Here is a 25,619-nt window from a genome sequence, read left to right as displayed (position 1 = left end):
TCAAAAACCTGCTCATTCCATCCAAATCATAGAATACTGCAGGAGAGCGCAAAGACAACACTTACAGGAAATACACATTTTTCATAAATGATAAGTCAACTACCTTTGAAAATATTTATTTGGTGTGTATCTGTGCTTGAGTATATGTATGTGCATGTGTCTTAGTTAGGGTTTTATTGCTGTAAAGAGACACCACGACCAAGGCAACTCATAAACAACACCATTAATTGGGGCTGGCTTACACTTCCAGAGGTTGAGTCCATTTTCATAGTGGTGGGATGTAGGGCAGCATCCAGGCAGACATGGTGCTATTAGAATGGAGGGTTCGACAACTTGATCTGAAGGCAGCCAAAAAGGCTGTCTTCCACAGGCAGCCAAGAGGAGGGTCTCTTCCACACTGGGCAGAACTTGAGAAGTAGTAGATCTCAAACCATGTCTACACAGCGACACACTTCCTCCAACAAGGCCCCATTTATTCCAACAAGACCACACTTCCTAATAGTGCCATATACCACAGGCCAAGGATATTCAAACCACTACAGCAGCACATGTGTGCAGGAATCCACAGAGGCCAGTAAACAGTGAAAAGTCCTCTAGTACTAGAGTTACAGATGGTTGTGAACAGATGGTTATAAAGGTTCTCTGCCATGTGACAGTGTAGGGTCCAGAACCCTTATCAGAGAGATAGTGTAGTCTGATATAAGCTGTGTCAGTAAAATGGGAAACCACCAAAGAAATCAAACCTGATTCCTTTGAAGAGCAGCACGTACTCTTAATCACGATACCATTGCTCCAGCTTCATCTGTTATCTTTTGAGTAAAAATTACAGAAATTTAACTATAAAAAGGAGCACCTTTGGGGAAAAAAAAAAGGTCTCCTACAACATTCCCCACAGTGACCAGGTCAGGGGATAACTTGGTACAATTGCATTTCATTCACTTCCTAAGTAAATAACTTAATACATGTGTATACATGATTGTTTTTATTATTACAATATGACATTTACTAAAAATAGAGGGATTGTAAAGTCCCTGGGAAATACCTTGGAAAATGTGAAGGCCAACTTACCTTCGCTGGCATGGACAACTCTTCTCTCTGGACAGTCCCTTCACTTGGGACTGTCATCTGGATGTTATCTGGAAAACACACACACACACACACACACACACACACACACACACACACACACACCATAACAGCTCAAGGTACAATCTGTAATTTCCCAGAGATCTTTGCTTCATAAGGACAAAGATCTATGGATTTAGTCTACACAGCTGAACTGAGTGGATATAGTAGCTCATTGATAAGCATGATCAAACTACTGCTGGACCATCCCTTCTGATGGGAAAGTTGGAGAAAAGAGGAATGGGGGACAAAACTTTTGGCCTCTCTCAGTAATGAGAGTAATGTCTAGGACATGTGCACCAACCATGTTTGATGGGTGAGTACTAAAATGAAGCATAAGGTAACACAGGACTTCTATCATGTCTTCAGGCCATTCTGAAGTCCAGGAAGATTGACACTTTCTCAAGAACCTCTCAAACCTATGTCAATGCCCACTACCTGAAATATGCAGAATTTTCATTTGTAATTGACCAAATGGGAATTTAAACTCAATAGTCCACACAGCATACTAGACAAATAGATTTGACAGAAGGTACACAACATAATTACATTCACCCACTCATCCTTTAAAAGACAATAAGTTGCTGAACAGTGGATGATGATATCAGTTTACTCTAAGTAAACTACACACATGTAGTTCTGTTGATCTGAAGGTGCATTCTTTTCATTTAGCTGCTTTGAAGCTGTCTGGCTTTCTTGTGTCTATTAAAATTACCTGATGGGCTTTTCATTTCTTGTTCGTTGGTTTTGTGTCTTGCATGCCATTATACTTATGTAGTAACCACTTACGCCAATATGTCCCACTTCTTTTACAATTGTTTTATATTTATGTATTTTGTGTTCTGAGTGTTTTGCTTGCATTTATGTTCTTGCACACATGTGCCTGGTGCTTGTGGTAGTCAGAAGACGATCCCTAAAACTGCCATTGTGGGCAGTGTCAGCCTTAGTGTGGCGCTGGGAGACAGCCCAGGCTCCTCTGCAAGAGCATGGGTGCTTAACCACTAAGCCATCTTTCCACTGTCTCTTTGTTTTTAAAGGATTTATTGTCTTCATGTAGATGAAGGACTGTTTATATGTTCACCACAGAAGCCAGAAGGGTACCATGTTACAAGCACTAGAGAGCTGCGTGCCTGACATGGATGCTGGGAACTGAACCCCAGTCCTCTACAAGAGCCACAGGTGTTCTTACCTGACCCATCACTCCACAAATGGTAGCATACCATAAATTCCTTACCTTTTTCATAGGTAACCTCTACCTGCTTTTTTTCTTTTAAATCTTCAAGACCGGGCTGGCCTATTTTGAGGGTTATCCTCCTGCCTCTGCCTCCTGAATGCTTGGATTACAGACTAGTGTCACTGTGATCAGCTTGTTTGTTTTGGAGATAAGGTCTTAGCATGTGGCCAAGCCTAATCTGTAACCCATATGTAGCCCACGGTAGCCCACATTCCTGGAAGCCCTATTGCTTTCAGCCTCCTGAGTGCTTGGATTGCACGTATGAGCCAGTGTGCTTGGACTCTTCTTTCTACTCTTCTACTTCTGTCTGTCCACCCATCCATCCACCCATCTATCCAGAAACAGGATTTCATCTATCTATGTCTGTCTGTCTGTCTGTCGACAGGATTTTATGAAGCCAGGCAGGCTAACCTGGAACTCACTATGTTACTAATACTGTTTATGAAAGTCTGATCTGTCTGCAGCCTCTCAAATGCTGGTGTGTGCCTCCACCTACCTGGTTTTCCATTTCTTGTGCCATCTCTTTTTTCTAAGGAAAGTAGTCTCTCTTAGATTATCATTTTTTGGCATCCATTTTATTTTATTTTAAACGTTTTGAGAAAAGGTCTTGTTACATAGTCCTGACTGTCCTTCCTGGAACTTTGTGTAGATCAGGCTGGTCTCAGACTCACAAAGATCCATTTGCCTCTGCCTTCCAAAGAGCAGGCATTGGCAGGCGGATTTCTGAGTTCGAGGCCAGCCTGGTCTACAGTGTGAGTTCCAGGACAGCCAGGGCTACACAGAGAAACCCAGTCTCGAAAACAAACAAACAAACAAACAAACAAACAAGTATGTCCATGTAGAGTAAAATTACAGTTCTAAACAGCCTACCTCTGCTCTTTGCTTGCCTGCTATACAGTTCTCTTCCCTAGAGAGAACCACTTTTAGTATTTAAATATCCTAGAAATATTTTCTTTCTTTTTTTTCTTTTTTGAGACAGGGTTTCTCTGTATAGCCTTGACTGTCCTGGAACTCACTTTGTAGACCAGGCTGGCCTCGAACTCAGAAATCCACCTGCCTCTGCCTCCCGAGTGCTGGGATTAAAGGCATGCACCATCACGCCCAAGTTGAAATATTTTCTAATAAAGAATTATGTACATAATATTCTTAGTTTTGCTTTCTTCTTATTAACATAGACACTGTATGCATTTCTTGCACATTGTCCTTATCTGATAATAGAATACCTTGGCAATTCTCTTACCATGTAAATAGTTGTCTCTTTTCAGATGCCACACAATATGAACTTATCATTTATTTGATTTCTACTGTTGGGTATTTAGGTTGTTTTTTTGGGTGTTGGTTATTCCAAACAATGATACATCGGATACCTCTGTATGTAAAGCCATGTCTTATGTCTATATGTATAGAATAAATTCCTATAATTGAAACAGTTGGGTTAAGGTTATAAGCATTTTTAATTTTGGTAGTTGTGGCTAAGCTGCTCTTATTGGAAGCTTGACCAATTTGTTTCCACTGGCGATGAAAGCATATTTTCCTCACAAAATGTCATTGAAAAACTTTGTTGCCAATGTAAGGCTTAGACCAAATCTCTTGGAAACATAAGTTATAAACTTCGTTGTCTACTATCTAACTGACACGCTCCACTCTAAATTCGTCCAGCCCGGTGCAGAGCTATCTAAGCTCTGGCTGCGAGTCCCCTCACCTATTCCTTCCGAGCTAAGCCATCCATCTGTGGCTGAGACCCTGGAACTCACTGACCTCACAGCCTGACCTTCCACTCACAACTCCTTAGGGGCTCAGGTTCCTCCTTCCTTCCCTGGCTTTGACTTCCTGCTCAGCTGGTCGCCCGGGAAACGGTCGGCTTCCGGTCGCGAAGCGGTGGGCGGAGCCAAGATGGCTGAAGTGAAGCTTGGGATGGTAAGCGGGGAGATTCTCGGAGGCTTAGCGGCGGCCTCAGGGCGGAGCGTCGTGGCGGGGCCGGGCCAGGCGGGGCCAGGCCGGGGCGGCCAGCGGGGCTGGGGTGGCGGGGCCGGGGCGTACGCCAAGTAGTCCCTCCGGGAGGCGGCGCGGTCCAGCTCCCCGCCTGGCTGGGCGTTTGGCGAATGCTGACCTGTGTGCAGCGCTTCGTCTGTTTTGGGATTGGGCAGAGAAGAGAGGTTTTTTGGAAATGGTGTTTTTCCTACTCTTAGGATTTGAGGGTGGGCGTGAGGTGGGGGTTACTGCACCTTCATTAGGCAGTTTTTGATATCCCATAGATTGGTAATTTAATTGGATGAAGCCTGGAACCATTCAGCGCCCCTGCCCTCTCACTGCGACTGGCTTGTTTTCCCAGCTGCGATTAGATTTCGGAAAAGCCCTGTTTCAGAACTCAGCTGGTTTAAATCGTTAGTTAATTCTACAACAGCCTCTGTGAATTCAGGCTGACCCAGAAGTAACTGGCTTTTTGCATCACTCATGACCTTGCTTGTTTGTGACAGTCTTGTATGTACATGGTATTTGCACCTGTAGTTCATGTTGGCTACGGATTAGCCACCTTTAATCCCCTGACTTCTGGGATTTACAGGAGTGCGTCATCACTCCTAGCTCCTTTTTTTTGGATTGACTTATAGTTGTATGTTTATGAGGTACAGTGTGATGATACGTCGGTACAAAGTGTACTGTGTGTGATGGTCAAGTCAGGGTCATTACCATTTCCATCTCAGCATATAAACTGTTGCAAACAGTAGCCCCCACATAAGCATTTGCTTCTGTCTGTTGGTATTTGGCTCCTGTTATTGAATATTATTGAATGTTTCTCTCCATCTTTTCCCTTTCCTAACTTTTGGTGACCTCTTGTTCTACTCTCTATTTCCATGAAATCAACTTTGTTTGTTCCTTTTTGTAAAGATAGGGTTTATTTGTGTATCCCCAACTGACCTAGAACTAGAGAGTAGACTAGGCTGCCTGGGATTAAAGGTGTGTGCTACCCCGTTGAGATCAGCTTTTTTAGTTTCCACATAGGAGTGAGAACATGCTTTGGCTTTCTCTGCCAGGCATATTTTACTTAGCATAATTTTTCCACAGTACTACAGATTACACCTTATTCTTTTTCATGTCTAAATAATACATGCATACTCCTGGAGTCTAGGAATCTCTTCACAAACCACACAAACACTGATCGCAGTCAGACAGGGATAGTTTATTGAGCAGATGCCCCAGGACTGGTCAACTAGGGCCATGGTCCAGATTCGGGAACTGAACCATGACCCCAAGTTAAGATCTTACAGGGTTTTTAAGCCCCAAATCCACAAACATCTGTGCCAAATTATTTCACCAATCAGGATTTAGGGATAGGATTTCCTTAGGAACATGTTTTGTTGTGCATTTACCCTGCTCCCATTGGTTGGGGTATTCAACTGTGGCAGGAAACCTGCCTTGTCTAATATTCATGTCCTAACTTCTCTACCAGGATGGGACTTGTCTAATATTCATGTCTTAACTTGCCAACCAGGATGTCAGTTACCTGTGTACATGTCTCTTTCTGCCAAGTAGGATGTCAGTTCCCAGGGAGGTTTTGGGAACATAAACTTTACTCGACCACTACTCAGAATGGAAGTTTTATTCCAAATAGTTTCTTATATTGGGGCGGGTATCTTTCTTATGTTGGGGTCCATCTCGGGGGCAGCTTATACCATAAAAACTTGAACACAGGTACAGGAAATACTGTTGGGTGGTTGGTTCAGATCCAAGCTTATTGTGGGTAACTATATAAAACAGTCCTATTGACTTTTTATTGTGACTGGTTTTCAAGGGCACAGAACATAACAGAATATGTAATCAATCTTGGCATCAGAAAGTTTCCTAGCAACAGCAGAGAGATAGGAGAGAGTTTCCTTATAATGGCAGGGTAGTCAAGTATCTGTTACCTAGGCCTTAACATATTACCTAGGCTTTAACAGTCCATCTAGACCTTAATATTTTACCTAGGCCTTAACACATACCACAGTTTATTTACCCATTTGTTATTTATCCATCCTTGGGCAACTCCATTGACTATGTACTTTGATACTGTGAAGAATGCTGCAGTAGATGAAGAACACAGTATCTCTTTGGTAGAATGAGTGTATTTTATTTTGGTATGTACTCAGTAGGAGGATAGCTGGATCATAGGATGTTTTGTTGATTTGAGATAGGGTCGTCTTATATAGCCTAGGCTAGGATCAGACTACAGTTCTCTTGCCTCAGTACCAAGGTGCTGGGATCATAGGTATATGCCATTGGGCAAGGACTGATTATTCTATTTTTAGCTTTTTGACAGTAGTTGATTTTTGAGGACTATGTTTGTAATTGTATTTAACTTCGGAGACATCCCTAATAAAAACATGAAGCCTTGTCCTTTACTTTTTACTTTTTTTTACTTTTTACTGTTGGGTTTCAAACCCTGTCCTGAACTAATGAATGATTTTAGTGGTTTTTTTTTTTATATTGTCTTTTGAAAAACACCATGGAAAACAGACAAATTAGTTGCTTCTGGTTGACAGTCTTATAATGCAGTGTTGTCTCTTGTAGGGGTCTCTTTTGTTTGCCATTTTATTTGCAGAGTGATACCAGCAGAATACTCAGTACAGAGAAGAAATCTCAGTGCATAAGCTAAAAGATAAATAATAATCTGCTTAATGTTCTAGGTTTACGATACTGGCACCATTATTGTGGGATATCCACCAGAGAAGACTGATCAGTCTCGGATTTAAGGCAATAGAAAGTCTATTAGTTGGTTGGCAGGTGACTATACTGGGTGCTCAGGATCCCAGTGTAGCCCTGAGTCCTTCTCAGGATGAGGTTTTAAGCACAAAAACCATATTTTGAGTTGACATACTTCAGTTAACAAAAACAGTTAGCCAGAAGCAGAACTACAGAAGCCGGAAAAAAAGGTTAGCACATTTAGAGACTTTTCTAGAATTATGGACTTTGGATTAGGCCTTTGTTTTACTTTTGACAGGTGACAATGTGTATATGCTGAGTTTATGGCTTTTTTTTTTTTTAATTTTTTTTGTTTTTTTGAGACAGGGTTTCTTTGTATAGCCCTGGCTGTCCTGGAACTCACTCTGTAGATCAGGCTGGCCTCGAACTCAGAAATCTGCCTGCCTCTGCCTCCCGAGTGCCGGGATTAAAGGCGTGCGCCACCACGAGTACAGTTTGTGTGTGTGTGTGTGTGTGTAGGTGCACATATGCCACAGCATGCATGTAGAGGTTAGAAGACATCTTTTAGAAGCCAGTTCTCTATCTCCATTGTGAGTTCCAGTGATTGAACTCAGACTGTCAGGCTTGTAAGGCAAACACTTTTACTGCTGAGCCATCTCAGCCCATAAAACCAATGGGTCCTTCTTTCTTTAAAAAGTGTTTTATATTTTATTTGTGTGTGTGTGTGTACATGTGTGCATGCTTGCACATGTGTGAAGTAGCACACTAGCGGAGGTCCGAGGACGACCTTCTGCCCTATGGATCCTGAGGATTGAACTCAAGTCATTAGACTTAGTGGCAAGGACCTTTACCTTCTGGCTCAAGGAAGGATGGGTAGTGTCTTAGCTGTGAACAGACACCATGACCAAGGCAACTCTTACAAAGAAAAACATTTAATTGGGCTGGCTGAAGCATGTCAGCATACAGGCTGGCATGACATTAGAAGTGAACTGAGAATTCTACATCTTGACCAATAGGCTGCAGGAAACTGTGTTGCATTGAATGTAGCTTGGACATAGGAGACTTCAAAGCCTGCCTCTACAGGGACACACTTTCTCCAGCAGGGACGTACCAGCTCTAATAAGGCCATGCCTCCAGTAGGCCAAGCATTCAAACATATGAGTCTGTAGGGGCCACTCCGCAGGTGGTTACTCAGTTTTTGTGACTGCATGCCACGTGGATCAGCCACATCCACGTCCATGTCTATAGTCTTAGAAGTTAGGCTATGAGAGACTTTTCATTCCCCGTTTAAAAGTCTTCCCCTAGTCCAAGAGATCAGACTCAGAACAGTCTCTGACTATCACAGTTTCCTGTATTGAGGTCTCTGATTTCACACTGAATCATGGACTTTTCCCTTCCTCTGTCTTGAAGGTCAGACCTGAGGGGCATCTTCTTACTCTGTGTTCTTCCATACACCAGTTCTTTCCATGGGTTCCAAGTTCTTGGGTCCTAGCAAGAGCTCTTCAGATCTGACTTGTATTCTTTCCATTGCACCCTGTCAGCTGTAAGACACAGCAAGTAACATCTCCCTCATTCTGCCCTTTTCTTGCTAGATTAGAGGCTGGGCAGGTTCTTTGGGGCAGAAAGCTGAGCCTCAGTTGTATGTCTTATTGCCACAGAAAAGTCTATGCAAGCACTGACTCAGCCTCTCCCATATGCACTACTTTCAGAGACTCCACTGTATTCTCTAGCACATCAGGGTTGGAGTTCTCTTCATACACACATGGTAGTCACCCTTTATCAAGGAAGCCTGCCACCCCATTTTCTGTACTGAATTCTGGGATTTCTCCCTTAGATGGCAAGCCTTGATCAGATGTCTTATCACCCATTGCAGAGTGCATGCAACTACCAGTCCAGTAAGGAGGCACACTATGCCATTCTGTCTAGGGAAAGAGAGCCATGTCAGGATTAGTCCTCCACCCTCGGGTCAGCCTCAGTTAACATGTCTTCTCATTTATCATCATAGGGACTATGCCACCAGTCCTCCCCACTCATCGTTGATTCTGTTGGTTCTGTTTGGGTACCAGCTATATTGTGTGACTTTTTTGGGGACTATATAAACATTTGTACACCCTAGGTAGAGTACTAATAGCAAACCAAAGATTATTTCCCCTGACTGGTTTGGTGAATACTGAGTTTATGTGTGGCTACTTATGGGGCCATAGGTGAACTAAAGGCAGCTACATCACCGAAAACCCCACTGGAGCATTGGTGATTGCTCTTCAAGCCTGCATTCCTGTACAGCTTTCAGTGAGTCTCACCAGACTGTCTCCACAGCAACTATTTACTACTTTTATGACCTTGTGTGTCTGCATCTTGAAACTTTTGAGCTTCATGAATCTTACTATCCTCCTTCCTTCCTTCTTCCAGGAGGAAGGAAGTAGCCACATAGCATTTTTTTTCATCACTATCAAAGACATTTTAGAACGAAGCCTCACATAAATACTTATTTCCCTGCATGCTATAGGGTCATCAGAGACTTTGCTACCCATTGCCATCTGCCTGTTTACTACACTAATTTTAGTTTCGTGCTTCTGTCTTGGCAATCCCATGAGCTACACTTTTTCTTTTTGTATTCTGATGCTGACAATACTTACATACTTTACAAAGTCACTCCTTCATTCCAATTGTTTTGTTTCTTAATGTAATTTCTTCAGAAACTTAAGAGTTACCAGGCAGTGATGGCACACACCTTTAATCCCAGCACTTCTGAGGCAGAAGCAGGTGGATCTCTCAGTTCGAGGCCAGCCTGGTCTACAGAGTGAGTTTCAGGACAGCCAGGGTGACATAGAGAAACCCTGTCTCGAAAAACCAAAAAACAAAACAAAAAAAACTTGAGTGTAAAGATTGACATTCTGAGTTTTCTACATGTGCCTACTATTACTATTATTGGAAATTAGACTTGGTCTCATGCATGCTAGGCATGTACTGTACCACGCATGTCACCCCAGCACTTTTGAATTTCTTGTGCTAGGGCTGGATCCCAGTGGGAATTACTTAGTTTGCAGTTTCTTATTCCTCTTGCACACTTAATTTTTTACAAAAGATCACATGTATGGATGTTTTATCTGAATATGTTTAAGTGCATGATTTGCATGCCTGATGCCGACAGAGGCCAGAAGAGGGCACAGGATCCCCTGGAACTGTAACTGCAGACTGTTGTGAGCCACCACACGGATGCCAGGAATTGAACCTGGGCTCTGTAAGATTACTCAGTACTCGTAACAGCCCAGCCATCTTCCGCTCCTGTTGTTTTGTTTTGTGAAACAGGGTTTGCCTATGTTTCTATCCTGGTTAGCCTCAAACTGGATATCACCCTCTCTCAGCCTACTAAGTGATGGCTTATAGGCATGCATTACCATGCTTGCTTTAAGGTACAGCTGAGTGTGAAGTTTCTTTTGCCAGTTATTCAGGTGCACACTGTTGTATATGTTGAAGGCAGAGGTTGGAGGAGCCTGAGTTTTAGGCCAGTCTGGGGTATACCCTTTAAAATTAAAGTTTTTGTTTTGTAGCTGGAGAGATGGCTCAGTGGTTACAATCATTTGTTGCTCTTGCAGAGGATCCAGGTTCCATTCTCAGCACCCCAGTGATGGCTTACAAACATCCATGACTCCAGTTCCAGGAGATCTGATGCCTTTTCTGATATCTGTGGGCATGAGGCACATACTTGGTGTATATACATGCAGGCAAAACAGTTATATGCATAAAATAATAAATCTTTCAGACACTTTCTTTTATTGCTTCTGAAAATGTTGCAACCAATATTTCCCTCCTTATATTAAGGCATATAAATAGTCTTGCTGTTCTTGTTTTTGTTTTGAGACAGAGTCTCACTTGTATAGCAAGGCTGTCCTAAATATATCAGGTTAACAACTCTGATATCCTCCTGGCTCTGCCTTCCTGGGTACTAAGATTAATGGCACGTGCCACCACAACTGGCCCTTATTGTGGTATATGATGTATAAAATTAGGGAACTGATAAAAGAAAAATCCACTTAAAGATTTTCTAATAAGTTGCAGTGCTAAGTTAGTACAATATCTTCATATCCAGCATCTTCCTCAATTGCTCTGCACCTTATTTCTTTAGCCAGTGTCTCTGACTGCACCTGGAACTAATGATTGTCTAGGCTGGTGATGATGAGCAGTGCTTGTCTCGAGATTACACACATGCTGTGCCCAGTTTTTACTCGGTGCCTGGAACTTGGGTCTTCAAGCCTGTCCCACAGGTTCTTTACTGCCTGAACTGTCTACTGTCATTTTATCAAACAGAGGCCATGGCTGGGGGTGTGGCTTGGAAGATAAAAGGGCTTGCTACCAAGATTGACAAGAGTTAGGTCCTCATGAGGAACCCACATTGCAGAAGGGGACAAAAGATTCTTGAATGATGTCCCCTCTGTACATACATATGCATGTACACACACATACAAATGTTAAAAAACATTCTGATTTGGCTGCTAAGAAGAACATTAAACATCTTTATGAGGTATTTCATAATTTAGTATATTAATATGAGTGTATGTTGTACATTGTAATTTTGGTACTTATAAATAAACATATACTATGCATTAAGCACTGTGGGCAAGTTGGAGAGCTAAAGAATAGTGCGGTATAAGTCATACTCAGAATGCCTCTTTATGTTTCTTCATGTTATGAATTGAATACATGACTGGTGAGTTACTGCTCATTCTTGTTATGTGAATGTGCTTGCAATTAGCACATGGTGCTGCTTTAACACAGTCATCCTCTTTCATTTCAGAAAACTCAGGTTCCTGCATCTGTTGAATCTCAAAAACCTAGGTCAAAAAAAGGTCTGTATTTAATTTTATTTTATATATGTGTCTATACACATGTGTGAATCTGTGTTTGTTTCTGTTTCATGCATACCAGAGCTTTGTAAAGTATGTTAGGAAAACCAGTAATGGTCAAACTCTTTTTTCTCCTTTTTATTTTTCAAAGATCTATTCATTTTATGTATGTGAATACACTGTCACTGTCTTCAGACACACCAGAAGAGGGCACTGTATCCCATTACAGATGGTTGTGAGCCACCATGTGGTTGCTGGGAATTGAACTCAAGACTTCTGAAAGAGCAGTCAGTGCTCTTAACCACTGAGCCATCTCTCCAGCCCCATGGCCCAGCTCTTACACAATGACTAGTTTTTATTTTATCTAATTAGATTTTATTGGCCTGTAATGTATTTAAATGGTTTTTGGTTATTATGTCAGTATTCATTAATTTCTATTTGTGTTATAAACATTACTTTCTTATACAACCTCCACTAATTTTATGTATATATTAAGTAAGTGTTGCATTGACTTTTTGGGGAGCGGGGGGTTCAAGACAGGGTTTCTCTGTACAGCCCTGGCTGTCCTGGAACTCACTCTGTAGACCAGGCTGGCCTCGAACTCAGAAATCTGCCTGCCTCTGACTCCCAAGTGCTGGGATTAAAGGTGTGTGCCACCACTGCCTGGCACATTGACTTTTTATTTAAAAATTTTTGCCTTGAGATAGGGCCTTGCTTTGTGAGCTTCCAGAGGGAAACATGGCATATTTATTTCTAAGATGGGCTGCACCCATTGCTGTTGACTTGGGACACTTTCTATACTTTAGTTCCCAATTACTGGGATTATGGATATTGCATGCTTGGCTAGTGTGCGGTTTTATAAAAATTCATCCTTGGAAGCCTAGTGAAGACCCGGCCTGTGAAGTGCTACATTTTTGGTCTCAGAGGTGATGTATTGTTGTTGATTTAGAGGAACAAGAATCCTCCATCTGCTAACCTGTGACACTTTAGGAGGACTGACTTCAGGTTGTGACTGTCACTGGGGGATTCTCAAGGGCTTTGGATGGGACGTCCTCCTCCTCATCAGATATTAGAGAAATACCGGAATATTGTTAACAAAAAGACATTAGTTCTGCCATCCATAGGGCTGTTTATTTTAATTGAAATGTTTGTGGTGTTAGGGATTGAGCCTAAGACTATGCACATGCTAGGCAGGTGCTCTTAAGCTAGATCCCCAGCTTCCTCTTTTACTTGTTTCAAAACTTCTTTTTTAATGTATGTGTTGGGGTCTGCTGATCCAGTTTCAATCCCTAGGACCCACATGGTGGAAGGAGAGAACCAGCTTCTTCAAATTGTCCTCTGTGTATGCTATAGTACGTGTACCCACGCATTGTCCTCTGTGTATGCTATAGTACGTGTACCCACGCATTGTCCTCTGTGTATGCTATAGTACGTGTACCCACGCATTGTCCTCTGTGTATGCTATAGTACGTGTACCCACACATGGGGAGCCACAAAGTAAATACAATTAGGAAAACAAGATATTTCCATACATTTCCAAATTCCATGAAGAATTTAATGCACTATTGTAATTGCTTGTGGTTGGTTTAGACATGAGAACTCCGCTAAAGGAGAAAATTTAACACTTACTGTATTGTTTGTTTTGCCAAAATATGCTCTCTAGCTCCAGACTTCCCTATTGTGGAGAAACAGAACTGGCTGATCCATCTCCACTATATCCGGAAGGATTATGAAGCTTGCAAGGTGAGAGACAGGCTGGGCAGACAGACACTGTCAGTGTCTACAGCCCCGTGTGGCAGCTAATAGCTTCCTGCTTTAAACATCAGTATTTTAATCTAAACAATATTTTATCTACCAGCCTTGACTATGATCTTGTCTCTTTGTGTGTTTCTATATAGCAAATAGGAGCAGGTTCCTTCCTGCTTACTGTGGGGATTTTCTCATTGTACTCAAACCCTTTAGTATGACACTCTGTCCTCTCTCCCACCCTCTTATTTGCCTCAGCTCCTCTTCTACCCCTTGCCAACACACAGTTTGAAGCTTTTCATTTTGGGAAGCCTTTCTTAATTCTCTTGGGATGGCTGTAGATGCTGCCTTTTGAGAGTAAGTACCTGGGTCTAGTCTGTCAGAGTAGAGAGCCCATGTGATTTGTTCTCTACTGAGAACCACTAGCGTCTGCCATGGTGCTTGAAACTTTTCTCATGTTTTTCTAGCATGCCTAGTTAGATTTTAACTAGGGGTTGAGAAATTTTTTTTTCTGTTATGGATGAGATAGTAGTTTATTTTAAATTTAATTTTTTGAGATGAGGTTTTCCTCTGTATCTTTGGTCGGCCTTGAACTTGCTAACAGGCCAAACTCACAGAGATCCACCTGCCTTTGCCTTCTGAGTGTTGGGATTAAAGGTGTGTGCCTCCATGTCTGGTCAAGACAGTGGTTTAGACTTTAGGGTTATGTAGTTCTTATCTCCTATTTGTTGGTTGTTGCTGTTGTTGGTTTTTGGTTTTGTTTGTAACAGTTGCATGTAACCTCAGATTCAATAGGTAGTAGAAGTTGACCTTGATTTCTTGGTCCTCTTGTCTCCACCTCCTGAGTGCTGAGATTGTAGGCACATACCACAGTGCATGGCATATAATGCAAAAATACAAAACTTATTCAGAAATTTTAAAGTTTATGTGTGGGTGTTTTGCTTACCTGTTTGTCTCAAGCAAGTATTGCTTGAGGAGGCCAGAAGATGTCATCAGACTCCTTGGGACTTGAGACTGGAGTTACAGAGTTACACAACTGTACTATCTGTATAATTGTGAGTTGCCATCAGGGAGCCGGTAATCACATTTGGGTCCTTTGAAAGAGCAGCAAGTGCTAAAGGTATTTTTTTTTTTCTTTTATAAGACAGGGTTTCTCTGTGTAGTCCTGGTTGTCCTGGAACTAGATCTGTAGACCAGGCTGGCCTCAAACCACAGAGATCCACCTGCCTCTGCTCCTGAGTGCCAGGATTAAAGGCGTGCACCACCATGCCCAACCCTAAAAGTATTTCTAAATGAGGGATGTACATACAGAAATATTCTGAGAGCCCCTAGGTTGCTAACCTTATTCTGAAATAAGTGATCATAAGAGTTGAGATGAAAACAAAACTCCTGATGAAACCACATTGTTAATTGTTGTCTATGTCCTAGGTGTTTTATGTCCCTTGTCTGCCTCTACTGCTGCTTTGGTAACACCTAACCCCTACTCAGCTATTCTTCTCTTTTAGGCTGTGATCAAAGAACAGCTTCAGGAGACTCAGGGGCTATGTGAATATGCTATCTATGTCCAAGGTAAGACATATTGTTTCTTTCCTTACTGGAAAATATATTTAGCCCAAGGTTCTTGGAAAACAAACAAACAAAAAAACCCAAACAACCTAGGGAAGACTTAAATTCAAATAGTGTCTCAGAGAAGTCTTATTTACTATCCTTTGAAATTTGAACATGGGCTGGCGAGATGGCTCAGCGGGTAAGAGCACTGATTGCTCTACCAAAGGTCCTAAGTTCAAATCCCAGCAACCACATGGTGGCTCACAACCACCTGGAATGAGATCTGATGCCCTCTTCTGGTGCGTCTGAAGACAGCTACAGTGTACAATAATAAAGAAATTATTATACAGTGTATAATAATAAATAAATCTTTTAAAAAAAGAAAAAAATAAATTTGAACATAATTCTGTATATGTATTGTGCACACATCTGGAGGCCAGTGCCTGATATTGGGTAAACATGTTTTTTAAATATATTTTAAAATTATTTTGCCAGGCGTGGTGGCGCACGCCTTTAATCCCAACACTCAGGAGGCAGAGGCAGGTGGATTTCTGAGTTCGAGGCCATCATGGTCTATAAAGTGAGTTCCAGGACAGCCAGGACTACATAGAGAAACCCTGTCTGGAAAATACCAACAAAACAAAACAAAACAAAACAAAACAAAAAAACATGTATGTGTGTTTGCCTGGATGTATGTCTGTGTAACATGTACATGCATGGTGCCTGTGGAGGCCAGTAGTGATCATTGGATCCCCAGGAACTAGAATTAAAAGTTGTTGTAAGGGGCTGGAGAGATGGCTCTGTGGTTAAGAGCACTGACTGTTCTTCCAGAGATCCTGAGTTCAATTTCCAGCACCCACATGGTAGCTCACAAACCATATGTAATGGGATCTGGTGCCCTCTTCTGGTGTGTGTAGACAGAGCACTTATATACATAAAATAAAAGGTGGTTGTGAGCCACCATGTGGGTACTAGGAATTGAACCCCAGTCCCCTACAAGAGCAGTAAATGCTCTTCACAAATTGAGCCACCTCTAGCCCTTCAAAATATTATTCTTACAAAGAATTTCTGTGATTTGTAAAAGACCTGTTATCTGAGTATAGATGCTGGAAGCAGAATGGGTAAATCTCAGTTAGCTTACTACGGGCTTCCCCTTAGTAACACTTTGCTTGCTTCTACCCATCTAGTGATGACTGATTGGATTAAAGGCTTTCTCTGATTTTAGCTCTTCTTCCTCCTCCAGTTTTTCTGATGCCAGCCTCTACTTCTAAGAATATGGCTTATTTTCTGTATTTTCTATTATTTGGCAGCACTGATTTTTCGCCTGGAAGGAAATATCCAAGAATCCCTAGAACTCTTTCAGACATGTGCTGTTCTCAGCCCACAGTGTGCTGATAATCTCAAGCAGGTGGCCAGATCTTTGTGAGTACTGGAACAATCACAGAAGACCACATAAAATGCTGTCTTTTGAAGTGATTTTTGGGAAAAAACTTATTGCTATATCAGCCAGATGTTTGCTATGTGGGACAATGAGTAATAAGTATGATGGGCTTCATCTTGAAGAGCATGGATTAATCTGGAAGTCAGCTAGTATTAAGGAACTCCGGACCTTCTAGTTGATGAGAACAGTGTATTATCCCATAACTCTTCTATAATCACATGGGCAAGACATAGCGTGTTGGTTTGATGTTAGGTGGAATATTGACATATAGTAAACGTGAGGTATTTTGAGCACATGGCCTGCGGATCCCTCTGGAAATACTTGTAAAGTCTTCATAAACATTTTCACACCCTAGTGTTCCATGCAGTGCCATCTCCATGTTCCTCCCCACACTGCCTTTCTTACTGGCATCATTTTCATATAGAACTCAGTTCTCTTCAAATTCATGATCAAAAAGAGACCTGGGTTGAGGAGGAAAAGGATCCGCCCTTACTGGGCAAGGTTGGAGATGATGGTGGCTATGCTTCATGGCATATGGTTTGACCTTTTGTTGGTTTTGTCTACTTTTAGTTTTATTTTTTATGTTTTTGGTTTTATTTTGCTTTTTCGAGACAGGGTTTCTCTGTATAGCCCTGGCTGTCCTGGAACTCACTTTGTAGACCAGGCTGGCCTCGAACTCAGAAATCCGCCTGCCTCTGCCTCCCAAGTGCTGGGATTAAAGGTGTGCGCCACCACGCCCGGCTGTCTACTTTTATAAAACAATACAGATAGTAGTTACAGAAGAATGCCACCAACATTGGTGTGTGATGACCTTACTGTCTTAGAACAGCGCTGACACAAGCTCTGCCTCAAGAGCTTCTGCTTTTGGGGCGCAATGGTGCCCCCTGCCGTTCCCATACAACCAGCTCAACTTTTTGAAAAATACTTATACAATTTTTAGCTCTGGAACATGTGTAAAATGTGAATTTGTAGAGTTAATCCTACAGGAGTTTAGGTTAGCTGGGTGTGGCAGTGCACACCATAACCCTAGTACTTGGAGCTGAAGGCATGAGGACCGGTTCCAAGTTATCCTTGGTCACACAGTGCATTGGGGGCTAGTTGGAATTACGTAAGGACCTGCCTCAAAAACAAACCAAAAGTAATGAATTGAGGAAGTAATAATTATAGAAAATTTATCTTCACAGGTTTCTTCTGGGAAAACACAAAGCTGCCACTGAAGTATATAATGAAGCAGCTAAACTTAACCAGAAAGACTGGGTAAGTGAGAAACAGCATTTCTTTCTCAGCAAATAGCTCTTTTTTTATTTTTTATTTTTTTGTTTTTCGAGACAGGGTTTCTCTGTGTAGCCCTGGCTGTCCTGGAACTCACTTTGTAACCAGGCTGGCCTCGAACTCAGAAATCCGCCTGCCTCTGCCTCCCAAGTGCTGGGATTAAAGGCATGTGCCACCACCCCCAGCTCTTTTTTTATTTTAATAAGGTCTCAATTTGTGTAGCACTGGCTGACCTGAAATGCATTATGTAGAGCAGGCTGGCCTCAAACCCAGAGAGATGGGTCTGCCTCAGTGGTACTCAGCCACTGCCTAGGGCTTGGCTAGAGCTCTTAGATGTTCACTGTCTTTGATTCTGTCCTCAGCACGGCATTTCTGCGTAGCTTTGTAGACTTTGGTTTATATTTTGCAGCTGTTAGTGTGGCTGACAGGTTTGTACTGGTGTGATTCCAGCCGTGGTTTCCCATGTCATTTCCAAGAGCTTTAGAGGTCACGTTGGTACATTTGGAGTTCGTAAGCATCAGCAGCAGATGTCTTCATATGTACTTTGCATATTTCCCCTATCTGCTTGGCAGTCAGCAGCTGTTTCTTTTGACTTTCTTTGTGTTATGAAAACTTTAAGTGACTCTTCTGATTATTTTCCCTTCATCATCTTCTCTTTTTTATTAGTGTAAATTAACTGTATAAAACAGTGAGTTTCACTGTGACATTTTCATAGTTTAATCATATTCACCTTCCTTATCTCCCCTATTTTCATCATGCACTTATGTAAATTGGGAATTATGTGTAAGTACAAAACAAAGTCAGACTAAACATTGCCTTTACAAAGAGTTTTTCCCCTCCATGAATCCATATCATGGGTTTTTGCATTCATTTGTGGTCCTAGAGTTTCAGGGCTGAGACTTAATCATGGTTAGTTAAATGGCGCCTGCTGCAGCTCAGAAGTATTAATTCATTGAAAGGAGCTCAAAGAGCAAGGAAGAGCGAGTCCCAAAGGAACCTCTGCTGTATCTCATCAGCCGTAGCCTCTGAAAGGAAGGCTGGAAAGTCCTTGCTAACTGGAGTGGGGCGCTGTAGTGAAGGGAAAGAGGACTGGGTCTCTGGAGGATGGATGAGCAGCTCCTCTCATCCTCTCACTGTCTGCGACACTCATTGTCACTTCCTGTCAGATTCAGCAGCCTTGTGGCTTTTATGAGGGATGGATTTGACTCCACCTTGTTCTGTTTTCCTTTGCATACTTCCTGCGCTGTTAGCTGTTTAAGGCGTATTGGTGCTTTCTTTTCAGGTTTCACCTACTGCAGAGATTCATCAGGGGTGAGTTAGGGACTAGTGTATGTAGAGAGCATTAAAAGGCCAGAAAGGTGGTATTCCCTGATGAAATGGAATATATACAAGTTTTGGAGACAGGCTTGAATTGAAGGCACAGTTCTTGGTAATGTAGACATTATTTCTATTGTGGTTTAAGAAAAAAAATAATTTTAGAATGTGAGAGCTTCATGAGACAAAGACTAGTTTTTAGGGTTGCTTTTTTTCAGGTAGATAATAGTATTATAAGTTTAAAACAACTTTTTCAAAGATTTATTTAATTTATTTTGTGTGTATGAGTGTTCTGGCTACATGTATGTCTGTGTGCCTACATGTGTAAAGTGCTTTTGAGGCTAGAAGAGGATGTTGGATCTCTTGGAAGTGAGGTTACATATGGTTGGTTGTGAGTCACCGTGTGGGTGCTTTGAACTGAACCCAGTGGAAGAGCAGCCAGTGCTCTTAAGTGCTGAGCCATCTCTAGCCTTGATTTTTTTTTTTTTTAAAGATCATGTCTTTGAGAAACATGTACTGAAATACTTATGAGTGAAATGTTATGTTATTTGGATCGGATGCTGTCGGGTGCATGAGTCTGTGACGCTGCGTGTACATAGTCAGGATACACAGCTAAAGAAAGGAGACAAAGCGTCCCAGCACTGGCCCTTCTGTGTCAGGGAAACTAACTTCCCCGAGCTTTGGTTTCCTATAAAACTGGAAAATCTATACCGATGCTGCGAATTTCTTAGAGAATTTAAGTAAGGTATATGACAACAACAGGCATCAAGCCTATCACTGATTGTTTTGTTGTTTGAGGAGGTGTGGAACACATTAAACTAGCTTCTCTGAGCTTTGTGGTCTGTTCCTGAGACAGGGCTGCATCCCTGCCACTCACAGGTGCTTGGCCCTCTTGCCTTCCAGGAACACCCTCCTTACTCCTGGTTTCTTTTCTAAAGCTGCTAATAAAGTCAGTTTATTACAAAGGAATTCCAGAGACTTCACAACACTTAGGCCAGAAGACACATGTCAGTCTTGTAGTAAACTGGAATTAGAAGTTAGCAGCAGCCCAGGTAGTTACTGCGGCCTTTTGATTCATCTTTCTTTTCCACACAGGTCAGAGGTTAGCAAACTGTTTTTGTAAAGGACTACTTAGTATGTAGTTATTGAATGTATTTAGAGAATCTTACAGCTTTCTACACTGCTAGAGGTACTTAGCTCTGTAGTTCTGGTTCTAGTGTAGAAAAGCCATAGGAAGGAACTTTACAAAGAAGACCGAATTTGTCCTCTGCCCTCTGCTATGGATTTCAACAGATTAGTGTCAGAGATACACATTTATGACAGTGGCTCCAGGTGGCACCACTGGTTCCTGAATCACTAGGGAAGGTAGTACTTGTTGTCACTGGCCAGAGCTCCTTCTAATTTCAGATTTTTATAGAAAAGGCCCAGGTATCCAGAAGCAGGGAAACAGGATTTCCTTAACAGTGGAGCTCCCAGCTTGTAGTCCACGCAGCAGGGGCTATAGGGGGTTTTCTCCTTAGAAAAGGACACAGTGTTTGGATCCTAGGCTGCTGTGAAAGAAAACTGGTCAGGGGAGACAAGTATGGACCGTAAAGAACAACTTAGATCTCGTAAGAGTCTGCCTGCTCTTTTTGCATTTTATAATTTGTAAAAAAGAAAATGTGTCTGGCTGTCTTTATCTATGTAATATCTGTGTACCTCATATATGCCTGTTGCTTGGAGGCCAGGAAAGGGCATGAGTTATCTTGAAACTGGAGTTACAGATAGGCTGTGAGCTGCTATGTGGGTGCTTCGACTCAAAACTCAGGTCCTCTGCAAAAGTAGCCACTGCTCTTAACTGCAGAGCCATCACTCCAACCATGCATTTTATAGTTTTAGTTTAAAAAAAATACACTTAGGATTTTTTTTTGGCAGAATCACAAGTATTTATGAACACAAAAACCCTTGACTGGAATGCATGTTCAAAGGGCACCCCTTGCTGAACAAGTACAGTCTGTATGTAGGCTGCTGTGCCTCAGTGCTTGCAGTGTAACACCTAACCACTCTGCTTTCTTTTGCATGTAGGAGATCTGCCATAACCTGGGAGTGTGCTACACTTACCTGAAGCAGTTCAACAAGGTAATTAATTCATAGAAGTGGTGATAGTGGTTGACTGGAGTTAACTGTGGTTCATTTGTCACAGAAGAGCCACTGCCCATTTCATTGTGTATTGCCTCTATCTGCAGAGCTTTGAGAGTAAAACTTGCCTTTTATAGTTATTGCCATGTCAATGCCTGTCATCACTCATTTTTCCTACTTTTGATTAAAAAAAAAGAATTGGGGGCTGGTGAGATGGCTCAGCGGTTAAGAGCACTGACTGCTCTTCTAAAGGTCCTGAGTTCAAATCCCAGCAACCACATGGTGGCTCACAACCATCCGTAATGAGCTCTGACGCCCTCTTCTGGAATGTCTGAAGACAGCTACAGTGTATTTACATATAATAATAAATCTCTAAAATAAATAAATAAAAGAATTGGGGGTTATTATAGAATTTAAGTGGCAGTCCAGTTGCCTCCACCTCTCTTCTTTCTCTCTACCTCCTGTTAAAATGGTTTAGTATAGAAACTAATGTCAGTAAGACACTTATCAAAATGTGGACCTTCGCAGGTCACTGTGCCATACTGCTGTAATTTCACCAACCAAGGGGCTAAGGGCAAAACAATCTGAGTTTGAGACCAGCCTGGAGCTGAGACACTGTTTCAAAGAAACACACACACACTCACACACTCACACTCACTCTCCCTCCCTCCCTCCCTCCCTCCCTCCCTCCCTCCCTCCCTCCCTCCCTCCCTCCATCCCTTAAGGTGTCCAAGACCATAAGAACCATCTTATGATTTGACAACAACTGATTTTTGTTTTGTTTGTTGTCTTTTTTTTTTTCCTCTCTCTCTCTCTCTTTCTTTTCTTTACTTTCTTTCCCCAAGACAGGGTTTCTCTGTGTAGCCTGGCTGTCCAGGAACTCACTTTGTAGACCAGGCTGACCTCGAACTCAGAAATCTGCTTGCCTCTGCCTCCCAAGTGCTGGGACTAAAGGCATGTGCCACTACCGCTTGGCTTGGTTTGGTTTTTTGAGACAGGGTTTCTGTGTGTAGCTCTGGCTGTCCTGGAACTCACTCTGAGACCAGGCTGGCCTCAAACTCACAGATCTGCCTGCCTCTTCCACTGGAGTGCTTGGATTAAAAGGGTGAGCCACCATACCTGGCCTTCATTTTTGCTTTTAAGGTCAGTGAAAATGAATTTAAATGGATTGTATTTTGTTTTATAATGAGAATTTTTTTTGTCTGATGTGAGTGTATTTTGTACTCTGAACTCTGCTCTAAATAAGACTTTGCTATCAGACACAGCATGTTTTAACTTACTTTGGTGCTCAGACTAAGAAACAGATAACTAGTTTGTTTCTTTTTTCTTTGGTGGTGAGGTGTGGAGATTTTGAGACAAGGTTTCTTTTTCTTAGTATGTTTCTTTTCCTAGATGTAACTGTCCTGGAACTAGCTCTGTAGACCATGCTGGTCTTGATCTGCCTGTCTCTGCCTCCCGAGTGCTGGGATTAAATGCATGCACCACCATGCCCGGCCTTGACATTTTTTATTATGGGTGTTTTGCCTGCATGCATGTCTGTGCACCAAATGTGTGCCTGGTCCCTTTGGAGGCTAGGATATCAGCTCCTCCAGAAGTAGAATTAGAGATGGGTGAGTCACCAACTGGGTGTTGGGAATTAAGCCATGTTTCCAGCCTTAGGTACATGTCTTAATTGATGAATAGATGATTTTTTGAGATTCCTGAAAGGTAGTGATGGTGATTAGGGAGTTTTCCTTTATAACCTAGGACTGTTTAGCTTTGTTCTTTTTCTGCTGCCATCAAGACTGTCACTGATATCAATCCAACAAGGCTAACTCTGACATCTTTTTGCAAGATCATGGTAAAATCTAGTCTATCTCTCAGAGCTATGAAAAAAATCTGCATTTTAACAATGGAAGTGTAAGAATTATTTTTTGCAAGACATAATAAAATATATATTCAGGGGGACACAAAAGTTTCTTGATGAATCTAGTTTTGTATAGATGATTAAATTGTTCTCTTCAGAGAACGTTTTACCAGGCACATTCCTGCTAGTGTAGTGTAGTGAAGTCAGAGGAGAGGCAGGACTGGCCTTTAGGCCTCTACTGAGGTAAAAAGTTATATTTAGCTTTATTATAAAACTCAGCAGGCTAAACAATTACAAGTCCTGGCATTTATAGAAGCCCTTGTTGAGTCAGTGAATGAACAAAAGCCTTTTTGTTTATCTACTAAGATGTAGGCTCCTCCAGAGCAATAAGTTATTTACATTTATTCTTTGTTGTGTGATGTTGGAGATTGAAGCCAGGGCCTCACGAGGCAGTCCTAGCCATAGCCTTAATTTTTTTTGTTAACTCTACTATACCATCTAGACCAGCAGGCATTCAATAAGTATTTGTTGAATAAGTAAAGAAGAACAACTTTTGTGTTCATTTGTTTTCATACTGTCAAGGAAAACTGGTTCAGCCTGGCTAAGGTTGTACAGGTAGTCAGGAGTATAGGTGGGATCAAGTTTGGGGTGGTATTGTATACTGTACTATGATGTCCCTTTGGGGTTATAAAGTTTAAGTCATAGGTGTAAATGTCAAACAGAAAACATGCATAAAGTTGATCATCTTATATGAATTCAACAAGGCTAGCTGGGCTATGCTTAGGTTGTGAAAGCTACTTTCTCAGACATGATGTTCCCACATAAGTACACCCAAGCTCTGTATTCACATTCTCCATTGTCCTACAGTGGTACTGATCTGGTTATCTTCATTCCATTAAACTGTAATTAGGCACAAGACCAACTGCACAGTGCCCTCCAGCTTAACAAGCATGACCTGACTTACATAATGTTGGGGAAGATCCATTTACTGCAGGGAGACCTGGATAAAGCCATCGAGATCTACAAGAAAGCAGTAGAGTAAGTGTCTTTTTCTCTTAGACATCAACCAGCATGTCCACCCTTTTAACACTGCAGCATGAAGTTATCACCTACAAAGTTTATGCTCAAGAACAGAACAATTGAATAACAAAACCTTGTGCACACGTATGCACGCACGCTCACATGCACGCAATGATGCTTGCCATTTTGTGTTGGGACAGATTGACAGTTATGCTGGAATGTATGCAGCCCACAGGCCACAGGTTGACATACCTGCTGGAAGCAATGAGACAGTTACATGATTGACAGATAGTTCCTTCCTTCTGTAATAGTGTCTGCCCTGGACTAGGTGCTTCACAGGCCACGCACTGGGGATTTAGTTCCTTACGTGGGTTTTTTCACCTTCAAGCTGAGTAACATGTTCCAGGCCATATTGAAGGAAGACGATACTGGAAACTAAATATGGAGTAAGCATCTCTAGTTTCAAATAACCCTAAAACTAGGGTTTTTAACTGCACACATACTTGCTGCTCATAGACTACAGTTTGAAATTAGGAGAAAACAGCTGCAACAGAAGTAGGTGGACATGCACTCAGGAGGAACTTGGGTCTGTGTGATCTTCTAGTTTAATACTTTATAGCCGATCCTCAGTTCCTGGAGATCATATAGGAACAGAAATCCCCTAGCTCAGAAACAGACACCTGGTTTTATTAGCCTGACACCAACATATCTTGTGTTACTTTGGTTTCTTTTTCTTTTTAATTAGGTATTTTCTTCATTTACATTTCAAATGCTATTCCAAAAGTCCCCCATCCCCCCCCCTTTACTTTGGTTTCTTATGCTGAGGATAGAGCCTTACTTGTGCTTAACTGTGCACAAGTGCTACAACCGAGCTGCACTCCAGTCCCAATATCATGAGTTCGGCTGCTGCTCTTTCTTTAATAAAAAATAATATTAGGGTAGTCTAACCTGTGGATAATGAATGGCCGAATTTCCTATCCCAAGTTTCCTCTCTAGGGACACATGGAATTTTTGTCTTTTCTGTGTAGTGTCATCTTGCTTCACTTATTTGAGGCAGATCTCAGCATGCAGCCTTGGCTGCCTGTAATTCACTCTGTAGACGAGGTTGGCCAGGAACACACAGCGGCCCGCCTACCTCCGCACCTGCCTTGTTTGTTTTAAATAGGACAGCTGTAGTAAAATGCTCAGGTGTCGTGTTCGATCATAGAATAGGTGTGACTCACGTACTAAGATTTGGAACTGGTATAGAGTACTCGTCACTTCTTAGCTTTGTCCACCACAGGGTGAGCTTCCTGCCTACATCAGTCACAGCACTCATTTCTGCATTTTCTATAATTTGTGACAGACAAATCTCTTAGGTTTGTTGGTAAGGTCAGACTTAATGTGGACAGGTAGGAAGGAGCCGTGAGACAAGTCAAGAGCTCCTGTGAT

The 25,619-nt window shown here is 42.0% G+C and overlaps 1 protein-coding gene across 3 annotated transcripts in view; it reads left to right on the top strand.

The window, feature by feature from the left end:
• The first annotated feature begins 4,177 nt into the window (after positions 1-4,177).
• Bbs4 (Bardet-Biedl syndrome 4 (human)) overlaps positions 4,178-25,619 on the top strand; it is a 31,543-nt gene continuing 10,101 nt past the window's right edge. The window contains exons 1-8 of one of the 3 annotated variants that reach the window (NR_153195.1): positions 4,178-4,276; positions 11,835-11,886; positions 13,547-13,626; positions 15,118-15,198; positions 16,488-16,599; positions 17,803-17,875; positions 21,269-21,322; positions 24,079-24,206. Coding sequence is in view for 2 of the 3 variants with exons in the window: in NM_175325.3 (NP_780534.1) it covers positions 4,253-4,276; positions 11,835-11,886; positions 13,547-13,626; positions 15,135-15,198; positions 16,488-16,599; positions 17,803-17,875; positions 21,269-21,322; positions 24,079-24,206 (587 nt within the window). In the remaining variant the exon portion in view is untranslated. The remainder of the gene's footprint in view (positions 4,277-11,834; positions 11,887-13,546; positions 13,627-15,117; positions 15,199-16,487; positions 16,600-17,802; positions 17,876-21,268; positions 21,323-24,078; positions 24,207-25,619) is intronic. The other 2 variants (NM_175325.3, NM_001359558.1) reach the window with 2 other exon arrangements.

The sequence above is a fragment of the Mus musculus genome, chromosome 9 (genome assembly GCF_000001635.26).
Source record: "Mus musculus strain C57BL/6J chromosome 9, GRCm38.p6 C57BL/6J".
In the NCBI taxonomy this organism is placed as follows: Eukaryota; Metazoa; Chordata; class Mammalia; order Rodentia; family Muridae; genus Mus; species Mus musculus.
The sequence above is the reverse complement of the archived record's forward strand: the minus strand, read 5'-3'. Positions and strand labels throughout refer to the sequence as shown.